Source organism: Puma concolor, chromosome A1 (genome assembly GCF_028749965.1).
Source record: "Puma concolor isolate L17-30 chromosome A1, mPumCon1.1.hap2, whole genome shotgun sequence".
Taxonomy (NCBI): Eukaryota; Metazoa; Chordata; class Mammalia; order Carnivora; family Felidae; genus Puma; species Puma concolor.
Window position 1 is genome coordinate 233,264,420 of NC_141667.1, and position 22,979 is coordinate 233,287,398.

The following is a 22,979-nucleotide window of genomic DNA, read 5'->3' on the forward strand; positions in this document are numbered from 1 at the left end:
GTTTTTTTAAGATGCATTCATCTCTAGTGACTAGCATTCGATGATTATGTTAATTAACATTCTTAGATCTAACATTCTTGGATAGTATATCCTGCATAGATCTTATGCTGTGTTGTACTGAAAATCGTACTTAATATTATATGGCGATGTTGATGCGTTTATCACATTTGCCTGTTTCGATCCCTTTTTGTTATGTACAACTGTGCTGCTGAATAATTCATCATCCTAATCCTAAGTGAACTGATAGATTATTTGCTAAAGTTTCAAAATTTAATAAATAATAATTAAAGCGTACTTGTATTCAAGTAAGAATCCATGGGTATTCCAGAGACAGTCATTCATAAATGAGAACCTCAGTATGAAGAGCACATGAGGTCATGGCTATCTGGGGCACCACTAAGTGACAGTATCCCTAGTCACAGGTTGATGCACATTGTCTGTGCAAGCTGAATAGGACTGCCCGGCACAGGCAGCCTGGAACAATCGGTTTCTTCATGGACACACAAATGTATTCTTCCTAAATAGGAGAGCGTGCTATCACTTTTGAATAATGAGTCGACTGACAAACATATTGTAAAGAATAGAATGATTTTTGAATGTCTTTTTCTTTTTTCCCTTTTCAGGGCAACTGTTTTTCACTCTCACTGTGGTCTGTTTCAGGGTTTATATTGCAAGATAGCTGTGTGTGGAAAATAGTCTATCATCACCTAACTGTATAACAGTAAAAAATATTAAAATACACTTTCTTCTTGGTAATTGTTGGTAGATCTCCTTCGTGGATATACTGTTACATGTACATTATTGAAATATTCTAGGAATGTTGTCTCTAGTCTGGCATATTCTAGTACATTCTTCATTCATCTTCCAGTATATTATGTACCTACTATTTTTCAGGCACAGTTAATCATATGAGGTTAACTATGTGCATTAATTAAATATACATGTTTTTCATTTGATCTGAAATGAAGGTTTAATTGGGAAACACAAAACAGCCAAAGGCACCTCATCTCCACAACTGTGCTTATTGATATGTTAGCAACTTCTGAGAGAACTATTAAGAAGTTTTAAGATTGATTTTCCATCCTCAAAGACCATGATTTAATTGGAGAGTTAAAACATATACAAAATGTATCTTGCTACAATAAATGATAATAGATGAGATAACCTTATAATTTATTATGTAGATTAAGATACTTTTGAGAGCAAAAGGGAGCACTGTACATCCTAATAGTAATCCCACAACTGTAGATCAGAACTGTCCCAGATGAAGCGTGAACACATAGGGCCGCTCCGGCACATGCCATGATTGGATGGAAGCCCTGGGGGAGGAATGGGCACTGTCATCCAGAGTGGTCACAAAGGCTTCAAAGGAGGCATTAGAACTGAATGAACAGAATCAGGAATTCATTCTTATGATTCTTGGCAGGATAGAATTATAACGAATTTGGCTGGAATAGAAATTTGGGTAGGGGAAGAGTAGTAATTGGATTGGACTGAGAAGTTTGGATTGTGAACCATGTGGTCTTGAGAAGTTACTTAATGGCAGTGTCCTAGTTTACCATCTACAACATGGAGGTGGTGTCTCATAGGGTTGTATAACAGTTAACTGTATACCTCATGCAAAGTACTGTATCACTTGTAAGTGATTAGTAAACGTTAGCTACCTATAGCACCGTGAGAAAATTTTAAGGTGTTGAAATTGTTTGGCAATGTGCAAGATGGATTAGGGGTGAGAGGCAGCAGAGAGAATTTGCAAGAGTTTAGGAACCCAGTAAAGGGGGAAAAAAGCGCAGAGTAAATGACAACCCTGAGCCTTCAAGCCTGAGTAACTGGGAGACCAGGAGAGTTTAGCAGAAATGATAACTGTTATTTAGGAAGAAATAAGTTTAAACATAGTCTTTGAGAGGACAACAGGCTATCCAATTAGAAATGGTCAGCTGACAGTTGGAGAAACAAAATTGGTGTCCCGTGGAGAATTAGTTTGGGAATGTTCCACACAGGTGACAGTTGAAGCCCTATCCACCCCCAGAGTGTGGGGAAGGTGTTGGGGAAAGAAAAGATTGATGAGGGAACCTTGGAAGGCCCATATTTGGAGTACAAGAGGAAAAAGAACAGTTAAAAGAGAGGGTCAGAGAAGCAGGAATAGTATTCCCCAAAGTATGTTTTACCAGACACTAGATCTGTGGGGGGGGTGGGGGGGGGGAGGAGTTGGGAGGGGGGCAACAGGTAATATGGGAAAGAACATTGGTCCTGTGGTTAAATACTACAGCAGTCTTGGGTGAATTTGTTCACTGCAATTCTCTGGGTTTTTAATGTTAACACACATGACAAATCTCCAAGAGGGAAATATATGAAGCAGTGTTTTGCAGATTCACTTGATCACTGGACCGTTTTTTTCTCCCAGAATCCTTCATGGAGGCCAGTGTTTCAGAAAACACACTCGGGGAATTACAGAAACCTAACGAGGAGAGGAATTAACTGTGTCACATGTTACAGAGAGACTAAGGAAGATGAGAAATGAGAAGAAGCTATTTGATGTTTCTTATTAGGTGGTTGTAAGTGACCTTCAAGAGTGCAGTTCAGTAGTGTGGCTTCCAAGGCAGATTCACAGGGAATTAAAGAGCAGAGTCAGTGATGAGGAAATGAAGGCAGTGGGTCTACATCATCCCGCCTCGATGACTTCAAATAAGAGGTGTGACTGATAGGAATAGCAGTGTCATTAGAACGTTGACATATCCTACATATATTTTTTATTATATATAATAAAATTCTTATATTTCTAAATAACATGACCTTTCTGTTTAATGCTAATCACATGACATTAGAGCTGGAAGGGACTTGAACAGTCCCTCAGAGAACTGTTTGTTTCCCTTTCATAGGGCAAAGGCACACATTAAAATTATTTTGTTTTCTAACCATAGTCATGGCATCAAGTCTAAGCCATTTTCCTCATTAAAAAAAAAAAAAAAAGTTTAGGGGCGTCTGGGTGGCTCAGTCGGTTAAGTGTCCAACTTCAGCTCAGGTCATGATCTCACAGCTCATGAGTTTGAGCCTTGCGTCAGGCTCCGTGCTGACAGCTCAGAGCCTGGAACCTGCTTCGGATTCTGTCTCTCCCTCTCTCTCTGTCCGCACCCCCCCCCCCCCACTTGTGTTCTGTCTCTGTCTCTCTCTCAAAAATAAACATTGAAAAAAAAGGTTTGTGGAAAAATAAGTCTTTGCAATTGTGCATTTTTATTTTTTAAGTTTTTTTTTTAATGTTTATTTACTTTTGAGAGATCAAGAGATCATGACCTGAGCCGAAGTCGGACACTTAACCTACTGAGCCACTCAAGTGCCCCTTAGTTGTGCGTTTTAAGATGTTCATCTTAATGTGTATTGTAGTCTAATATTAAAGGCCATTTCTGGGTATATCCTGCCCTTTCAGCAGTGGTGCAAATATCTAATTCACAATTATACCTCAAAAAGGAATGTCACTCTGACATCCTCTAACAATAGGTATAAAAGAGGTTATTTTAATTACAACCCTTTCAACATTTTTTATGATAAAATATTATGCCATAACACTGATGGTTGATTTTTTATTATGTGCAAATCAGGCTCCACATCAATATATTATGTCTGACAAATTTGAAATTCAGTAAACAAACTTTTTCAGTGACCTGCTTATGTTAGCCCCACTGCCTCCTGAGGTGATTGAATGCTTTATCGCAAATCCTAAGTACTTATTATGTTTTGATCACCTTTGTATCTTCTGTAGCATCTAGCCTCGTATCTTGTTTAAGAAACATTTGTGTGTTCAGTCTTTTGAAGTATCGGCTTAAAGTAGCATTATCGGTCCCTCTTCCCCTTAGAGATTCACAAATTCATTTTGGCGTATGAATGATTCTGAGAAGTTTTGCAGAGAAGAAACCGAATTTTTAAAAAATATTTTTTGGTTTTTAGATGGTGGTAGAATACACATAATATTTACCATCTTGACCATTCTTGTACTTCGTATAAAATGAAACACTTTAGTGTATCGGAATTACCTAGATGAGATGACTCCCCTACTGTTTTATTATATTTCAATAATTTAAAACTTCAGAGGATCAAGATTAATTATTAATGGGAAGTTATTTTTTTTTTAACAAACCATTGTCTTTGTGTTCTTAACTGTTCTTAAATGTACAGTTCAGTGGTATTAAAGACATTCATAATGTGCAACCATCACCACCATCCATTTCCAGAAGTCTTTTCATCTTGCAAAAATGAAAATCTGTAATCATTTAACATTAACTCGCCGTTACTCTCCCCACCAGCTCTTGACAGACACGTTGTTTGAATTTTTTAACCTGGCATTTCCAGATTTATTCTACAGTGTATAATATAGAACTCTTTTTCTCTTAACATTTGCTTATATTCCATACAGGTTCTGTCACTCAGAGAAACAGGATTAATTTTCAGCTACTATGCAGCAGATTAAGGAATATTTTGTCTCACAAGTTGTGTGAATCCTAAGAGAAGCAAGCCCTTCTGGAGTGGCTGTATGAATAAGACAAGAAGTCCAATGTTGAGAAAGCTGTAGGATGTTGAGAGAGAGTTTGGGGAGACACTGAAGTATGCTAGGACAAACCCTGACCCTGGAGAGAGAAAATCTGGGTTCTGTTTGGCCTCACCACTACTTGGCCGGCCTCTCGGGGCCTCTTTTCCCTTGTGCGTTCTCTATCTGTGAACCAGAAGAATTCTGTAAAAGTTGAATGATTGAGGAATATTGTGAAAGGCATAGTATTTAGAGTAGTGCTGAGAATTTGACAATAGCATAGAAGCAGCAAGGGAAATTGATACCCCAGCAGAAGGGCAGATGCTCACCTCAAGGGGAATATGGCCAAGGCTCAAGCAATGGCACAGCCAAGACAAATGAGTAAGTGTGATCTAAAAGATTCATCCTGGTTTTATCAGAGCAGCTAGGTGATTAGAGAGAAGAGAAAGTACTATTCAGGAGATACCAAAATAGGATGTGTGCTAGAACTACTCAAATGAGATACTACATGTAAGGAAAACTTCTGGTGCATAGTTGATACTCAGTAAATACTAATTTCCTTCCCCATGATTTCAGGCCATTAGCCAAAAAACATAAACCGTCGGATTTCCACTAATGGGAGATGGGCAGAGAAAAGGAAGTTGTCATCCTCCCGAAATACGTAATAGATAATTTATAATATTATAAATACAGGAAAAGCTACTCTCTCCCTTCCCCAGTGTCCTCTTTATCGCTTTGCCTTTGCCAGTTCCGTTTCTCCTATCTATAATTTAATATCTTCGGTGCTTGGTTGACAGAAACAGTTGTACTGAACTGTTGTTCTTAATTGAGTCCTAAGGCCTGAAAGTCTTTCTCAAAACAAAGGTTTCCCTAGATACAAATCCAGTGTCCCAGAGAGACTGCTTTGGTTAAATTCAAATTCGCTATTTAGTCCATAGTATGTATAGGAAATTAGACCGCTACACTTGCATGTTGAAATCTCGTTAAAGCAGCTAGCTTGTATCCTACTGTCAGGTTTTAATGTGAAACAGAACCATAATTCATTTTCAGAACCAACATGTTTTCTAAGTTTACAGGATTTGGAACTTGAAAGATTAGAATTCTAAGAATAATTTGGAAGGCTTTCTCAAGAAAATATGTTGTTCAGTCTTCTCATGGAATTTTAATTTTACCAGGGTTTCCCAGACTTGTTTTGTACTTTATAAAGTATTTAAAGAAAGAACATTGTATAGTTAGTATAATGTGATCTACTAAACTAACAATGGTTTTGATGATGACAATGATAGATAATTTGTGATAATGGCTAATTAGACACTGACTGTGTGCCAGGCACTAAATGTCATATAAATTTTGAGCTACATTATTTGATTCTGAACTGTGCTTACAAGAACCCAATGTGTTCTTTGTTTCTTCACTGATGAGTAAAAAAAAAAAAAAAAAAAATCAGTCAACATTTTCTAGAAAGCAAATAGGCTGATTTAATATTATTATTAATTCATTTGTATAGCCCAAAGGTTTCTTGTGTTCAGTGCTCAAAAAATAATAAATAGCTGGCAGGTTCATATAATTTAAAAAGCATGAAATGTTGCTTTGGAATGTCGTTCTCCACCTACATTTTAAAATGAGTTAAGTGTTCTGGAAAATCACATGCCAACTAAAATGAGATGTCATGAAAGTTTACTTTGGAACTTAAACTGGAGAACTCTCTAGCCTCCCCTTTGCCTATGGTTCAGGGCAGGTAAGTGTTGTTACCTATAAAGATTTTATATTCCGTGTGTATTAGAATCGACATCATGCTGAGTGCTAAAAAGAGTGTAGAAAAAGATCCCATAGTTTCAAGTCATTTAGCAGATCTCAATGTACCTTAGTTTATGACCCCACAATACAAGTAAATTCATAGACAAGAATTTAGGTGTGTTTTCTTAGAGGTAAAAATCTGTTTCCTTGGATGCCTTAACTTCTCCACAAATAGGATTTCTGCTTCATTCCAGTGGGGAATAGGAACGCTTTCTTGGCTTCTCTAATTCTAGTTTGAATTTTTTTTCTACTGTTTTCTTCAAAAATTTTGTGTCATTGCTCAGGAGGATTTATTTGTGCCGTCCCGCCTTAAACACATTGAAGCCAGAGTGTGTGGGGCTTGGGGTGGGGAGCATAGGGCACCCAGCGTTCTACACACAAGGGCCTTAAGCAAGTAAGAACTTGGCAGTTTTGAGGAGCTGAAAAAAGATACCTGTGGTCCGAGCATAGGGAGGGCAAGAGTAGTTAAGATGATGACCAATAATGGAGACCTTGGTAAGGAATTTGCCATGACCACCTGGTTCACTTGACCCAAGTGGTGAACATCAAATACTGGGCTGTTAGCACACCCCGGTTCAAATCTCAGTTTACCCGCTTATTAAAGTCTCTAAATGCATTCCCACAACTCTAAACTGGGAGTAGGAAGAACTGCTTCAGAAATGGGCTGGGTGACTAGTAACTAAGTGCAGTACCCAAAATACCATTAAAGCCACACAATAAATGGCAGGGGTTAGCATTTCTACTCCTTTATTCACTGTACCGAAAAAAAAAAAAAAAAAAAAAGACCCGACTCTGGAATGTCGGATTCCAGGTTCTCCTTTTTGTTTTTAAAATTAATTCAGCTAATATTTATGAGCACTTAAATTTTACATCCTAGCCACCCCTCTCCCCCACAGTGATGTCTCTCATAGTTTCAAGGTTATGAAATCCTCAAAGGCTTTCATAATAAGTCTTTTGTAATACAGACACCAAGCACACTGTCTGTTTCAGAAAATATTTGAAGAAATGAACAACTAAAAGCAAGTTTATGAAATATGATTACCATAATTTAGCACTGCAGTTGTGTGAATAATTTGTTTTAAATCAGTTCTCTGTAAAAAAAAAAAAAACACATTTCTTCCTCATTCCATTTTTCTGTAATGTTTAACAGAAATCCAGAATATACCATTTATAAATCCATAACTCTAGGAAAAAGAAGATATGCTTATCTATTTTAAAATTTATACATTGTCTTAAAATAAGTCACTGATAGACTTATATACTTTTTTCTATATCAAGTAGCTATTTTAATACAGTATTAATTTTTAAAAAGCATTAATTTGTCTTCAAATGCAAATAAGTAAAGACAGACATATAATGCCATATACATTTTTAGCAAGCTGAGTGCTTAGTTTAAAAAAAATATATATTTTTTTTTAAATTTTTTTTTTTCAACGTTTATTTATTTTTGGGACAGAGAGAGACAGAGCATGAACGGGGGAGGGACAGAGAGAGAGGGAGACACAGAATCGGAAACAGGCTCCAGGCTCTGAGCCATCAGCCCAGAGCCTGACGCGGGGCTCAAACTCATAGACCGCGAGATCGTGACCTGGCTGAAGTCGGACGCTTAACCGACTGCGCCACCCAGGTGCCCCAAAAAAATATTTTTTTAATGTTTATTTATTTTTGAGAGAGACAGAAACAGAATATGAGTGGGTTAGGGGCAGAGAGGGAGAGAGAGAGAGAGAGAGAGAGACAGGCAGACAGACAGACAGACAGACAGAGACAGAATCCTAAGCAGCCTTCAGGCTCTGAGCAGTCAGCACAGAGCCTGATGTGGGGCTCGAACTCACAAGCTGTGAGATCATGACCTGAGCCGAAGTCGGACGCTCAACCGACTGAGCCACCCAAGGTGCCCCTGAGTGCTTACTTTAAAAAAAATCTTTTTTTTTTTGGTTAAATGTTCTTTATTTATTTTTTGTTTTGTTTTGTTTTTTCAATATATGAAGTTTATTGTCAAATTGGTTTCCATACAACACCCAGTGCTCATCCCAAAAGGTGCCCTCCTCAATACCCATCACCCACCCCCCAAAAAATCTTATTTTGAGATAATTATAGGTGTGCATGCCCATGTAAGAAATGGTACAGAGGAATCCCATATCCCCTTCACCTGGTTTTCCCTGATGGTAGCATCTCACATAACTGTAGGACGGTTATCACAGCAAAAATGGACTCTGATAAAATCCACAGACTTTATTCAGATTTCTCCAGCTTTACATGCACTCCTTTGTGTGTGTGCGTTTGCGTTTAGTTCTGTGCAGTTTTATCACATGTGCAGATTCATGTGACCACTCACCGCGGTAAGACACAGAACAGTTCCATCACAAGCATCCCTTGTGCTTCCCTTTTATAGACACAGCCACCCCTCCCCCTTCTCTTCCTAAAACCTGGCTACCGCTAATCCGTTCTCCATTCCATAGTTTTGTCATTTCAGGAATATTATGTTAATGGAATCGCACAGTCTGTAACCTTTTGCGGTTGGCTTTATCTACTCAGTATAATCCCCTTGAGATAAATTGAGAGCTTCGGGGGAAAAAAACTGATTTGCAAAGAAAGTCTAACATCTCTCCACTGGCCACTTGCTTGCCCTTGAGCAAAAAGGGCAGGCATGAGCACTACGAGGGCTAGGGTTCCTCACTTGAACGTGCAGTACCCCAGTATTCATTTTATTCTTCCGAGACTCAGAGGAGGAGTCGGGAACTCCTTTTCTGGTGAACCCGTTGATCTCTTGTAGAAAACAGCCCCATTTCTCTTAAAGGACATGGTCCATCTCCATAGTTGTCTGTCTTATTTCTAAAGACCATTCCAATCAATTCCATCTTCCATTCTCTCCCTGTTTACTTCCTCTAAGTTTTTTTCATCCTGACCAATTGAATACAAATTGTTGTGTGAATTAAGTTCTAGATGCGGTTTCTCCAAATTGCTGTAATCTGACAAATAGGAATGACAATTTGACTAAAAACTTTTTTTTAACTTGAAATTACATACATAGAAGAATCCTTATCATTTCCACTGGCCTTAAAGAAAATGATCGTGGTAGCTACCTCACTAATAGTCTTGTTTTGATTTGTTTTGCCTCAAAAATAATTATGAAATGTATCACTCATTTGGATATCTAAACACCATCCTTGGGGATTGTATGACATAATAACTCCATCTCATGAAGTCATTCAGAGTCCTCATTAACAGTTTAATTTTTAGACAAGTATGTACATGTGGTATATCACATTTTAAGCTGTAAATAAGAGTTGTTTTTTTTAATTTTAATGTTTATTTTTGAGAGAGAGACTGAGCACAAGCAGGGGAGGGGCAGAGAGAGAGGGAGACACAGAATCCGAAGCGGGCTCCGGGCTCTGAGCTGTCAGCACAGAGCCCAACACGGGGCTTGAACCCATAAACCATGAGATCATGACCTGAGCTGAAGTTGGACGCTTAACCAACTGAGCCACCCATGCACCCCAAGAGTTGTTTTTAATCCATGGTTGATGAGCCAAGAATCCTACTGCTTCACAAGCAAAAGTTCTTTTGAGGTATTGACTTAGCTTTTCAAAGAAGTAAAACGATCTTTCATTAATAAATATTTAATTGGAACATAATCTTTTAAAATTTTTTTTAGGGGCGCCTCTGTGGCCCAGTCGTTTGAGTGTCCGATTTCGGCTCAGGTCATGATCTCACAGTTTTGTGAGTTTGAGCCCCTCATCGGGCTCTGTGCTGACAGCTCAGAGCCTGGAGCCTGTTTCAGATTCTGTATCTCCCTCTCTCTCTGTCCCTCCCCCACTCATGCTCGCTCTCTCTCTCTCTCTCTCTCCCTCTCTCTGTCTCTGTCTCTCTGTCAAAAATAAATAAACATTAAAAAAAATTAAAATTTTTTTAATCTTTTTTTTTTTTTTTGAGAGAGAGAGAGCGAGAGCGAGCATGAGCCGGGGAGAGTCAGAGAGAGAGACAGAGGCATAGAATCCGAAGCAGGCTCCAGGCTCTGAGCTGTCAGCACAGAACCTGATGCAGGCCTCCAACCCACAAGCTGTGAGATCATGACCTGAGCCGAAGTCGGACGCTTAACCAACCGGGACACCCCTGGAACGTAATCTTTTAAAGGAAACTAGCTCACATTTATAGGAATGCCCTGCATTTACTGAGAGTAGCTATAATTAACATTATTTATCTGAATAAGCTTGAGAAAATTTTTACTATGATAGGAGTAGTTAACTACTGACCCACCTGTGTATCCAGATGTTTATCTGGGTGATTGCTTTCAAGACTTTTCCTAAAAAGAGGCTATGGGATTTGCTGTTTTCCTCCATTGGTGTTACAGTCCTAAGATACACTTGACTGTATACTGAGGCAGATGGAAGCTTCTAGTCTAGAAGCAAGATCATCACATAGAGAATAAGCGTAAGAACAGATCTAGACTCATCCATTGACTTCTGCGTCAGTAACCCAACCTTCAGCCTCTTTTGAAAATTGGGTACAATATACGTGTTGAATATGGTAGATCAGAATTAATTTTGTTTTTGGAAATGCCTTACTGACTGACAGCATTTGTGTAAACTGTGGCACGTTGCTCACAGTGGCGATCCAGAGCCTGACAGATTGAGCACAGAGGTGGTCACATGTTGGAAGTATCCGTATGTCCATAGGACTACCAAGAAATGATTATTATCCATTCTCATTCTCCATCCCACACTGGCCATTTGATAAAACGCCCAGAACGCTGAGGCCTGGGTTTGAACCCTAGTGCTTGACTTTTCCAGTATGTTTCCACTTGGATATCAAAACTGAAGAAACTGAACTATTGGTAAACAAATAACGCATTCTGTATGCCAGGCATTGTACCGGGCACTGGAAGCGTGTTGGGCAACGTGTTCCTTTACTCGGCAACTGAATTTTGTGAGTTTATTGCTGTTATTTTTAATTTGGGACATAAACTTCATTCCTGAAGTGGTCTTTAACTGTTAATGTCAGTTTGAGATAGTTTTAACTGTAAGATTTGATAAGTTCTAGATTTATATATTTATACAGACTTAGAGTTTTTCATATTCTCTTTCTTCCCTACCCACAGAGGGGATTAGGTTCTCTCTGAGGTAGATTTTGAAATCTTACCTTGCTTTTTGTTCTGATTTTGTAGCCCAAAGCCACTTTGAAACTGTACCATGCGTTACAAACTGAACTGTTTTCTGGGAGCAGGCAGGTATCTTAAGGGCATGAAGCAGGCCAGTGTGAATAACCAGTAGGGCTTAGTAGGCCTGTGTCAAACTGAAAAGTTTATGTCAACCCATAAACATGAAAAAAAAATTTTTTTAACCTGTGACAAACACAGCTAGAGGCCAAAAGTTTCTAACATTCTGAAAACTTAGATGCACACAGATTCTTTAGACCATTGATTATGAAGCAAAAGTGAAACATCAGTTTGCTGGTGACAGTGATTGGTATCAGTTTTAAAAAAAGAAATGCTGAGAACTTTGCTGCGTGAACCCATTTAGTGTTACGTATTTATGCGGGGGTGTGTGTATGTTATTTTGTTTAATCTATTATGGACACCTTTCCTGGTCAAATCATATAGATCTATATCTCATGTTGTTTAACAACTGTGCAGATTTCCATAGTAAGGATGTACTGTCATTTATTTTCCTGTTTCCATATTGATGGATATTAGGGAAAATCTGAAGTACGCTTTGGCGTTGTCTTTACAGATCCTAAGGAGTCTTTTTTCCCTTTTTTCTTCGTTATTTTTAGATATTATAATTTGAATAAAAGCCCAGTAGAAATTAATTTTGAACTTAAAAAGATGATTCTGAGAAAAAGTAGATTCATATCATTTACATTGTCTTTAGGAGGCTTGAATTTAATTATCTTTCTGGTTAAACACATGTGACTGAGCCATTATGAGGGCATAATTTCTTGGGCATTAATGACTGAAGGGCTTGTATACTATTGTAGAAGTGGGAAGCCATTGAAAGTCTCCATATAATTTCAGAGTATAGTGTATATTTATCAATATTCACATATAAAGAGATTGCTCTGAGTTGGGCATCTCTGGCAACTAAAATTCGTATTATAGGCTTGTTGGTTTTCTTGCCTTAAGAATCACTCATTACTGATTTGTTATAGGAAATAAATATGTGGTGCTTTCTTAAAATGTAATCGTCCTTACAAACTATTATTGAATTATTCAGATGGAACTTAAAGAATTTACTTGTTTGCTGCAGTGTGATTTCATCAGATTTCTTCCTATATTAGGCTCTTTGGTCTAATTCCATTCTGGTTACGAAAGGCGGCAAGAAATTCTTACTGAACGTATAGAAAGAGCTTTTCACCCAGAATATAGATTTTTCTCTGATCTTCTAAAAAACTTTTTTATGGAGATACAATGCACATACAGTTAGAATACAATTTCTAATATTGTATCTACCCCACCTAATATGGGATCCAGCCACATCCCAGTGAATGAGGAATTGTTTGTGCAGAGCATTTTTCTAGAGGAGTTATTTTATAACTTTCAATACTTTTTCAAAGTGCTGAGGCACTGGGAAGTGGCATTGGCCATAGTGGTGAGAGATAGTAAATCAGTGACCTGGTATCTTTTTTTTTTTTTTTTTTTTTTTAACGTTTATTTATTTTTGAGACAGAGAGAGACAGAGCATGAACGGGGAAGGGGCAGATAGAGAGGGAGACACAGAATCGGAAGCAGGCTCCAGGCTCTGAGCCATCAGCCCAGAGCCCGACACGGGGCTCGAACTCACGGACCGCGAGATCGTGACCTGAGCTGAAGTCGGCCGCTTAACCGACTGAGCCACCCAGGCGCCCCCTGATATCTTTAATGGTACTGTGTTAGGAGCCAACTTATTCATTGTAGACGTGGCCATCTTCAAGGTGTTCTGGTATTTGTTTTTTTGTTTTTTTGTTTTTTTTTTTTAAGAGGAAAAAGTATTGGTAACTGAAGAAGAGAGCTTGGCTAACCTGGGACTGGGTACAATCAAACCAGTACAATGACGTTCTCTGTTCTTTATATATAAAGCAGCTGGGCCGGTCCCAGGACTCCACTCTGGAGTAGGCCCAACTTTGGGGAAGGTCTTATTTGCTCTCTTTAACAGTCCCAGAAGCACAGAAAACCCCGCCTGCATTTCCGTAACAGAGAAATGAGTGATACCATAGTTTTTAAAAATAACATCAAATTAATTCTGGATAGCGAAAAAATATTTTAAGAAATGAACATTTAGAAATGTGTTACAAAAGGTATAAACAAATATATTTATTTGGAAATGTAAATTCATTGGATCTCAAAAACTTTAATTCCTTTATTTATTTACCTTAGTTTATTCACTGAGCATGAATTTATGGCCTTTGTCACACATAGCTCCTCCTTTACTGTCCCCAAATAAATGATTGCGTTTGGGATTGATACAGCTACTATTATTGATTCCTCGTTTAACCACTGTAAAGTCTTTATTGTTTCTGGTTAGTTTGTTTAGACTTGAGTGATTTTTTATAGGCTAAAATGCTATGTATAATTTATTGTTCCCTCCTCGTTTTTTCTAAGAAGTAGATTATCAACTAAATTTTTTTCCCATTTAGTGATGTGATCTGCAAGGTCAACACTTTTGTTTTTCAATGGGTAGTATGTATATTACAGTAATAGTGATAACGTATAAAAGTCCAATTCTGAACATTGTTAGAGCAATTAAATATAAAAGTATGATGAATTTTGGTTTTCCTTTGTTCATTTATTAAGGCAAATATATCTGCCCCCATATATAATAAATAAAATAATGGAAATAAAGTCATATGCGAAATTCCCATTCTTTAAAAAAAGAAAGGCTTTATAGAATTAAATAAGTAAAACCCAGAAAATGGCATTTAGTAATACTTTAGAATGTGATTGAAATGAAAAGCCTAGAGTCATATTTTTACTTTAAAAATTTCAAGATTTATATTAAAAGAATCATTGTCTTCTTTCAGATAAATTTGCGCCTCATCTTGGTAAGCGGGAAAACAAAAGAGTTCCTGTTTTCTCCTAATGATTCTGCTTCTGACATTGCGAAGCATGTGTATGACAATTGGCCAATGGGTGAGTGGTGTTTTTCTCTTGAGAATGAATAATGTTAATTCTTGATACCCTACCTTGTTTCACAAACATTTTGAAAAAGTTAGAAAGATATAAAAGAAGGACAAATAATTGGGGGTATCAGGCTTCAGCGTTAAAGGGGAAGGAACACTGTGTTCATCCTTAGGTTTTGCTCTCCTGCTACCTCATTGCAAAATGGGGAAGGAGCCAGTTTGCAAAACCCCTCTTTTTGCCTCAGAACCATTTTAATGTAAATGAAAATTCGTTTTTAAAAGGAAAACACAACATAGCTAACACGTGTGCACACTTTCATATCAGTAAATCTATTTATACCAGAATACAAAGTAAGAGGAAAGAGAAACAAGGTTTTAAAAAAATTATAATGCATTCTCACTGTTCTATCCTATATGTAACCAGCTTAACATTGAGTTTAACACAGTTTCTAATTCATGTCACTTCATGTGTCCTCTGAGCTACAAGGGGCAAGAAGGTATAAAATCCATTTACGCATTGCATTTTCAAGCCAGTATCCATGACAGAACAAAATTTGAGAGAGGGGAGGATGGTATTCCTTTCTTCTCTGATTCTTTTCCATGTAATAAGACTTTGTCTTGCCATCCTAAAGTGAGTCGTTAGCTTGTGTTTTTCCTTTGAACTTTGCCTCAGTCATCTCGATCCTTTTTAGGGCATGTGTTATAGTGATACGAAGGTTTCAGCTGATTTCACTTAATTTTACTAGTGAAAACAATTTGGACCTTTAAAGGACAAGACTCATTTCAACAAAGAACGCAGTGTATTCGAAATGAATCAATCAGATCAGTATTTCTGAACTTTAAATAATATATGGAACTCCTTTAGAGAGAAGAAAATTCCTGTAGATTCCCTAGTGCTGATTCCAATTATTTTTGTTAGAGTGTTTTTTTTTTTTAAAGATAGAAACATAAAACCCAGTTAAGATGCTTTATCCTTATTAACTCATATACAACCACAAGCACAAGTATAACTCAAAAACCAATAATGTTCAAATTAACAACATTAATGTGCCAGATGATGTATATTTGCTAAAACCAACTCCCTGCTTGCACCACAAGTAAAGGACCGTTGAGCTTGGCTTGCCTTAGCTACTGTGTGCTGTATGAGGACCCAGTTATCTGCAGGTTCACCACAAAAGCTTCCTTCACACAGTGTACCCAGTTGTCACTTAGCAAGAATGCATTGTTTACGTATTGAGCCAACCTCCGTTCTTTTCTTATGAGCCTCTTGACAATTAAAGAGGTACTGCTTGGTGCCAGTACGATCATAAAGTGCATATGTGGGCAATAAATCCCAAGGCAGTACAAGGTGATTATTTGAACGATGTGGATAATCTCTTCCAGATTATCATTAAAATGAAAGCATGATTTAAAAATTCTTGAGGAGGACTTTTAGACCCTAGGAGCACGGCTGTGTTGTTCATGAACTCAGGATTCATAGACCTGCACTTGAGAAACACTGGTTTAGACAAATACTTTCAAATGACTGGATCTTTTTTCCATTGGTAACCAAGGGAATGGTTACTTCTAAGGGTAACCGCTAAGGGTTAGAGGTAAGAAGGACTTTCAGAAAAGCTGAAGAAGATTAAACTTGGGGCTCTAAGAATATTAGATTTCCTTCATAGCCAGGCAGGACAGATAACTATAGTAGGAAAAGCATTTAAAAATTTTTTTCTTTTAATGTTTATTTATTTTTGAGAGAGAGAGACATACACAGCATGAGCAGGGGAGGGCAGAGAGTGAGGGAGACACAGAATCTCAAGCAGGCTCCAGGCTCTGAGCTGTCCACATAGAGGCTGACATGGGGCGCAAACTCATGAATCATGAGATCATGACCTAAGCCAAAGTTGGACGCTTGACTGAGCCACCCAGGTGCCCTGGAGAAGTATTTTTAAATACCTAATAGTGATGTTTTACTAAAGATGATATAGAAGATTACTTCTATGATTTGGGGAGGAGAGGGTAAAGGTCAGTTTGGACATCGATGGTATTGTAGAAAATGTTACACAAGACAAAAAAGGGCAGTCCCTCTTAAACTAATTTGTGGAGGGCAGCATTGTAACTTGTGGCAAAAAAAAAAAAATAGCTTTACCATCATAATTGTCAGACTTAGATATTAAAATTGCTTTTAATTCCTTAAAAATCCTGACAGAGTAAACAAAGACAGGACTCAAGTGCAGGTGTTTGCCATAAATGGTGTCCCAAATGAATGAACCGCCATCTACGAGCACTGAAATCGTATCAATCTTACGTTACTTATTTTCACATACAAATTTTTGAGCCCAGCCTTTCCTAAGTTTACCACTTCTGCTCTGCAGTTTTAGACAATGCAGGGAATAGGAATCAGTCGTTTTTATTTTATATAAAATATTTAAATTAAAAACCTAGCTCTACATTTTATCTCCATACACTAAAGGTCAGCACATGTAAATATTTGCTAATATGAAATATTAGTGCTAATAATGAAAGTGTAGTAAACATTAAATGAGTAGAAAAAAAAACGCTTGGTGCGGTGTATTTTTGGCAACAGTTAGTTGTCATTGGTCTGCTCTGCCAGTTTAGCGGAATATTGCTAATAGGCGGAGTAATCAGACACCTAGCTCTTACCGGGTTGGGGTGCAAAACAGTAGCCACTAAATACATGTTACTAGTTGCTGAAATTCCTCCTTAAAGCATTGTTCTTCTATAGGTCTTGCTAAATTTTAGATCCTCTGAGAGGGGAGGGTAGATAGCATATTAAACCCATGAAGTGCATGGAAATCACAACAGTCTCTAAAATAATGAAGTGTGTAGCTTTAAGTTTCTGCATCTCAAAACAATAGTTTAAATATTTTTAGAATTTTTTTTTCCAGTGAATTAGACCCTGTCATTTGTCTTTATTTATATGGACACTTTCATCTTGACCAGAAATAGTCTCTTAAACAGTAATTTGGGGTGTGGTGAATTCAGAGTAGTCCATACTAAAATGGTAAAGGCTTAGTTGATCTTTCTTTCAGAAGAAGAGGGACCTGAGAGCACTAGGATCAGAAGGCAACAGAGGCACCTAAGGGCGGGTGGGGGGGGGGGGGGACGGACCAGGAGAAAAGGTACCGGGAGCTGGGGGAGAAATGACTCCAGTTCATGTCTCCTCTCCCATTTCTGTTGTGCTGAGTCAGTGGGGGGCACGCTTTTATCAAGTTCATATTCATCATTTTGAACACTCAGAAGGAAAGTGCTCTACTTACCTCTTTTCTGTCACTTCTCTTTAGGATATTTTAAACTCAGCCTTGTGTTGATAGTTACCTCCTGGTAATAGGAGCTTCTGTAGGAAACAAACACATCATACCAGAATTCTTGAGAAAGATGATAATAGAATTCTCCAACCTTTGTCACCGTAGGAACTTAAATGATTACATCGACCAGCTAGTAAAATTACTAACCCTGGACCCTGTCCGGTATCAGTCCTTATTAAATCATTATTTTAACAGAGTAGTATTCCATATTTCACTATAACATACGTCATACACAAAGTGAAATATTCTGTTACCCTTCCAGTTTGTCTTTTGATTTTCTTTATATACTTCCCTAGCTTTCATATTTGTGTAGTATCTTCTAATGTATGTTATTTTTCGAGTTTCGTCTGAGTATTTGGGCAAAGTGAACTAAAAGTTGTGTCTTCTATAATGTTTATCATTTGGCTTCAGAAGACAATGTAACAAATCAACATCCAGAAGTAAACATCGTTAATTTTTTTTGTTACTTTAAAATTTTTTGTTCTCCAGCCTTATTGAGGTATAATGTTTTTGTTATTCTCTATATGGGTATATTAAAATCTTTGTTAAATTGTTTCTAGCTTCAGATACATAATTTAACAGGTACGGATATCGGAACATTGTAATATTCTTTGTTAATTACTGGTAATAGCAATTAATTTTCAAATGACATTTCACTTTACCTAGGATTAGATTTTTTTCCCCATCTTGTTTTAAGTTTTAACCTTCAGGACTATATTTTGTTCTTAAGCAAACACTAGTCTTTCTGTAGCTCTTATTAATGAGAAGCACTACCAAGAACCAGGCCTGCAGTGATTGACTGTTGTGAGTGGTGACTGTTTCCATTATTGGGAGGCTCCAGGTGTCTTCTTTGATGTGTTCTCTATCCGATTTGCATCTGATTGTTTTGAACAATGAAATAATACCTTAACTCTGTCTTTAAACACACCTAACAGTTCACTCGTTCTTTTCAGACTGGGAGGAAGAGCAGGTCAGCAGTCCAAATATTCTACGACTTATTTATCAAGGACGATTTCTACATGGAAATGTCACATTAGGAGGTAATAATCACCTTTGTAATGGGATTTAATGTTTACTTCAGGCAGCATTATTCATTTGTCTCTTTAAATGCCTTGTCTGGGGGCACCTGGGCGGCTGCCTTTGGCTCAGGTCATGATCTCACAGTCTGTCGGTTCAAGACCTCCCTCGTGCTCTGTGCTGACAGCTCAGAGCCTGGAGCCTGGTTTGGATTATGTGTCTTCCTCTCTTTCTGCCCCTCCGCCGCTCGTGCTCTGTCTCTCTCTGTCTCTTAAAAATGAATAAATGTTAAAAAACATTTTTTAGGGGCACCTGGGTGGCTCAGTCGGTTAAGTGGCCGACTTCGGCTCAGGTCACGATCTCGCGGTCCGTGAGTTTGAGCCCCGCGTCGGGCTCTGTGCTGACAGCTCAGAGCCTGGAGCCTGTTTCTGATTCTGTGTCTCCCTCTCTCTGACCCTCCCCCGTTCATGCTCTGTCTCTCCCTGTCTCAAAAATAAATAAAACGTTAAAAAAATTTTTTTTTTAAATAAAAAAAAAAAACATTTTTTAAATGCTATTGTCTGATTTTACAAAAAAATTATAATTTCAAACTCATAAATTCTGCCTATTCTTTACATTTTGCATTCTCATAAATTTAAGTTTAGCACTGTGATAAGTGTTTACTCCCTTATGAAATAAACTCTCATTAGAAGTAGTCTATACCTATTATTTTGTGAATTTAATTTTATTGTACTTTTTAGATAATATAAATCAGATGTAATATTTTTAAGTTAAAGCCAGACACACAAAGTAGGAAAAATTTATGATAATTTGTTTTCAGTTTGACTCTAACTGAGACAGTTGCCCGTCGTGCAAGAATGAAGGTAAAGGAGTAACACCAGGGAGACAGTGTAGTACGGCGATTAAAAGCAGATTTAGAACCAGATGGTCTAAGCTGTATCCTAGCGCCACCACTTCCCTCTGTGTACCCTTGGGGTAGCTACCTCACTTTTCTCATCGATAAAATGGGCTAACAACAGTGCCGACCTCCTAGGTCGGGAGGGTCAGATTAGTCTCTGTCTTCAAAGCACTTAGAACAGTGCTTGGCACACAGTAAACACTTCTTTGGTACTACTGCTCTTTACATGTGATTGGAGAAATGTAGCTCAATAGTGCCTCCTAATGGGGTACATTCTCTACCACCAGCAGGGTTTGTAAGTGTATTCTGATAATTAGAGATTGGTAGGCAAATGGGGTGATCTACTTTTATATTTTTGTTTAAATATAGTATGACTTTTTTCTCTAAACCTAACAGTGAAATGTTTACTGTGTTTCCTTAAAGGTAGGATATTTTCATTCGTTCCTTCAGCATGTATTTATTCCTTACATGCTACACGGAGATAGTGGGTCGAACGAGATAGAATCCTCAGGGTGCATTAGTATCGCGTAGTAGAAACGGATAAAACCCACTCAGCGTAGGGGGTGATAAGGGCTGGCGGAGATGGATGCAAATGATTTATGATGACAGTATCAGGCAGGTGGAACATTTCAGGACAGCATTTCACTCATGACCAGGTTTCAGTGGCAGTGTTAGATAACTAGTCTAAAAAGTGCTGCTGTCTACCGAGCTACTTTCAAAATGTAGCTTTTAAAAATGTTTTCAAAATAGTAAAAAATAGAAGTACCATATGTTCCAGCAACTTCACTTCTGTGTTTTTACCTGAAGAAAATGAAAACCCTAACTCCAAAAAGATAGCCGCACCATGTTCGTTGCAGCATCATTTACATAGTCAAGATGTAGAAGCAACCTGTGTTTGTCGATGACACGCATTTCTGAACAAAATGGGAGACACACACACACACACACACACACACACACACACACACACACAGGAATATTAGCCAGCCATAAAAAAGAATGAAGTCTTGCCATTTACAACATGGAAATAAGTGAAATAAGTCAGAGAAAGACAAACACCACATGCTCTTTGATAGGAGGATGATCGATAAATACAGAAATGAACAAACCGAGCTCACAGAACAGATTTGTGGTTGCCAGAGGGGGCAGGTAGGAGAAATCAGTGAACTCTGTGTGTGTGTGTGTGTGTGTGTGTGTGTCTTAGCTGAAATAAATTGAAGAATGAATGAGTGATATAAACTAAACATTAAAATAAAATAAGTTATTAGAGGATATCGATCTCTCGGCAAGTCCATTCATCTCCAGATAGCTGACCCCCCAATCTTTTTTTTTTTTGCCTGTAGATGGTTCTTTTCCAAGTATATATTACACATTTGAAACAAATAAGTAAAACTAAATAAATAAAATACAGGTTTTTTTTGTTGTTGTTGTTCTTTTTCTAGATCTTTCACAAAGTTGCATGGACCAACTCCTTCATGAAGGATAGGCTATCTTTAGTCTTTACTTGATTGTCTCTGCTGCACATAAGCTCTTGTGATGTTGATTGAATTTAATATCTTAACTGCATGGATGAATCTTGAGACTCTGTTTCCGTTTGAGTATTGACGTATGTGAGAAATTTCCCTTACGTCTTTCATTATCTTTTTGTTGTGGCCCCAAAGTTTCAACTTTGTATTAAAGGAAGATCATGGGATTTGTGTTAAAATCAAACTCCTGATTCATTCCCATTAAAGTATAAAATTTTACTAGTACTTCTTTGGAATTTGTGTTTGTATAATTAACAGATTGACTTGTTGTTACTATTTTCCTTCTGTATTGCTGTCAATATTTTCAAAAACAAAATAAATGACTTCTGGTCTTAGTGATTTAGACAAATAACATGGAAGCATAAGCCAGACCTTTCAAGTTGATGAGTATACCTGGGTGTTTGATAAAGGTTGAATAATAACATTCAAGTGTTCGTGTTTTGGTCACAATTTTTCTTTTTAGTCTCCGTGTGTTCTTGAGTGTGGATAATGAAGGAGACGGTACACAGGGCCGTAGTAACTGTCTTCCGATGTTTGAATGGCTTGTGTGGAGAAGGGCGTAGGCTAGGTTTGCATGGCTTGAGACTTGCTCTGGTTTAACCTCTGAATTAGACTTAGGACCAACAGATGGAAATCAAGTGGACAGATTATTCAGTACAAAATCATGTGAACATGTCAGGCTGCCTAAAGAAGGGATGTGTCACTAAGGGAAAAGAGTGAAATCCTTGTTATTGGTTCCGTACAAATAGTAGGTACAGCCATGGGTGGGGTTCAGGCACTTTGTGGGTGGTTAAACCAGGAGACTTGGTGCTTCTAGTAATTCTTTTGTTACCAAGTTTCCTTAAAACATAGCCCTGAATGTCCTTTTTTGAGATACAACCTTTTAGTTGCGTAGAATTTCAGTCTACCAAAGAAATGGTGTGGTAACTGTCTTATTAAGGATAAAGAAGGATAAAAGAAAATAGGATCAGCTACAAGTTTGACATCCAGTACATTCCAGATCATTGTTTCCCAAAATGTGCTGGAGACTCTGGCATAAGAATCAGCTGGAATACTTATTTTGAAAAATGCAGATTTCTGCATGCTCGCTAGTTGGAGGAAAGCTCTCTCTCTCTCTCGCAGTCTCTTTCCCTCCCTCCCTCTCTTTCTCTCTCTCTCTCCCTCTCTTTTTCTCCTCCCCCTCCCCATCTCCCAGTCTACAACTGGAATAATTGAATTCCTGGGTGACTTTTATGTAAGGTTGAAAACTGTTGTGGATATTGTACGGTGTCACAGTAGAAAGCAGAGGCATCTGCAGAGAAGGAAAGACAAAGCCTCTTAAATTCTTGTATCCCTCTTCCCTTTACCTTCTTTGATACTGTTAGCATCGATATCTACTATTTCTAGTTAAAATTCAAATGCAGAAGAAAAATAATAATCCCCATCAAATGTGTGGCTTCAAATGGTAAACCTTTACCCAGCAGCTTCCCAGGCCTGTCCCGCGTCTCCATTCACTTACCTGTTTTCTGAGATTCGTTGCCTTCTCAAACTGATGATGACCAGAACAGGGTGGTGTTTACCGCCTGCTTTCTTTGTTCCGAGCCCCGTAAGCACTTTCCTTGGATTACTTCATTTAATCGATACAGCTGGAAGGGGCAGGTGATGGAATTGCCATCTCCAATTTGGGCACGGGAAACTGAGGCCTGGGAGCAGGTGACTGACTGACTTGCCCGTGACTCGTCTCCCGTTGGCAAGTAGCAGAGATGCGATTTTCAACCCAGATCTGGCTTACTAGATAGAGTCCAGAAATGGAAGGGGAGTGATATGCAGCTTTAAGT

At 38.0% G+C, this 22,979-nt stretch overlaps 1 protein-coding gene across 1 annotated transcript in view; it reads left to right on the forward strand.

The window, feature by feature from the left end:
- The window catches only part of UBL3 (ubiquitin like 3), a 68,727-nt gene that overhangs the window by 40,977 nt on the left and 4,771 nt on the right, over positions 1 to 22,979 (forward strand). Inside the window, exons 2-3 of the mRNA XM_025923436.2 lie at positions 14,312 to 14,420; positions 18,675 to 18,761. Of these exons, the coding sequence (XP_025779221.1) occupies positions 14,312 to 14,420; positions 18,675 to 18,761 (196 nt within the window). The remainder of the gene's footprint in view (positions 1 to 14,311; positions 14,421 to 18,674; positions 18,762 to 22,979) is intronic.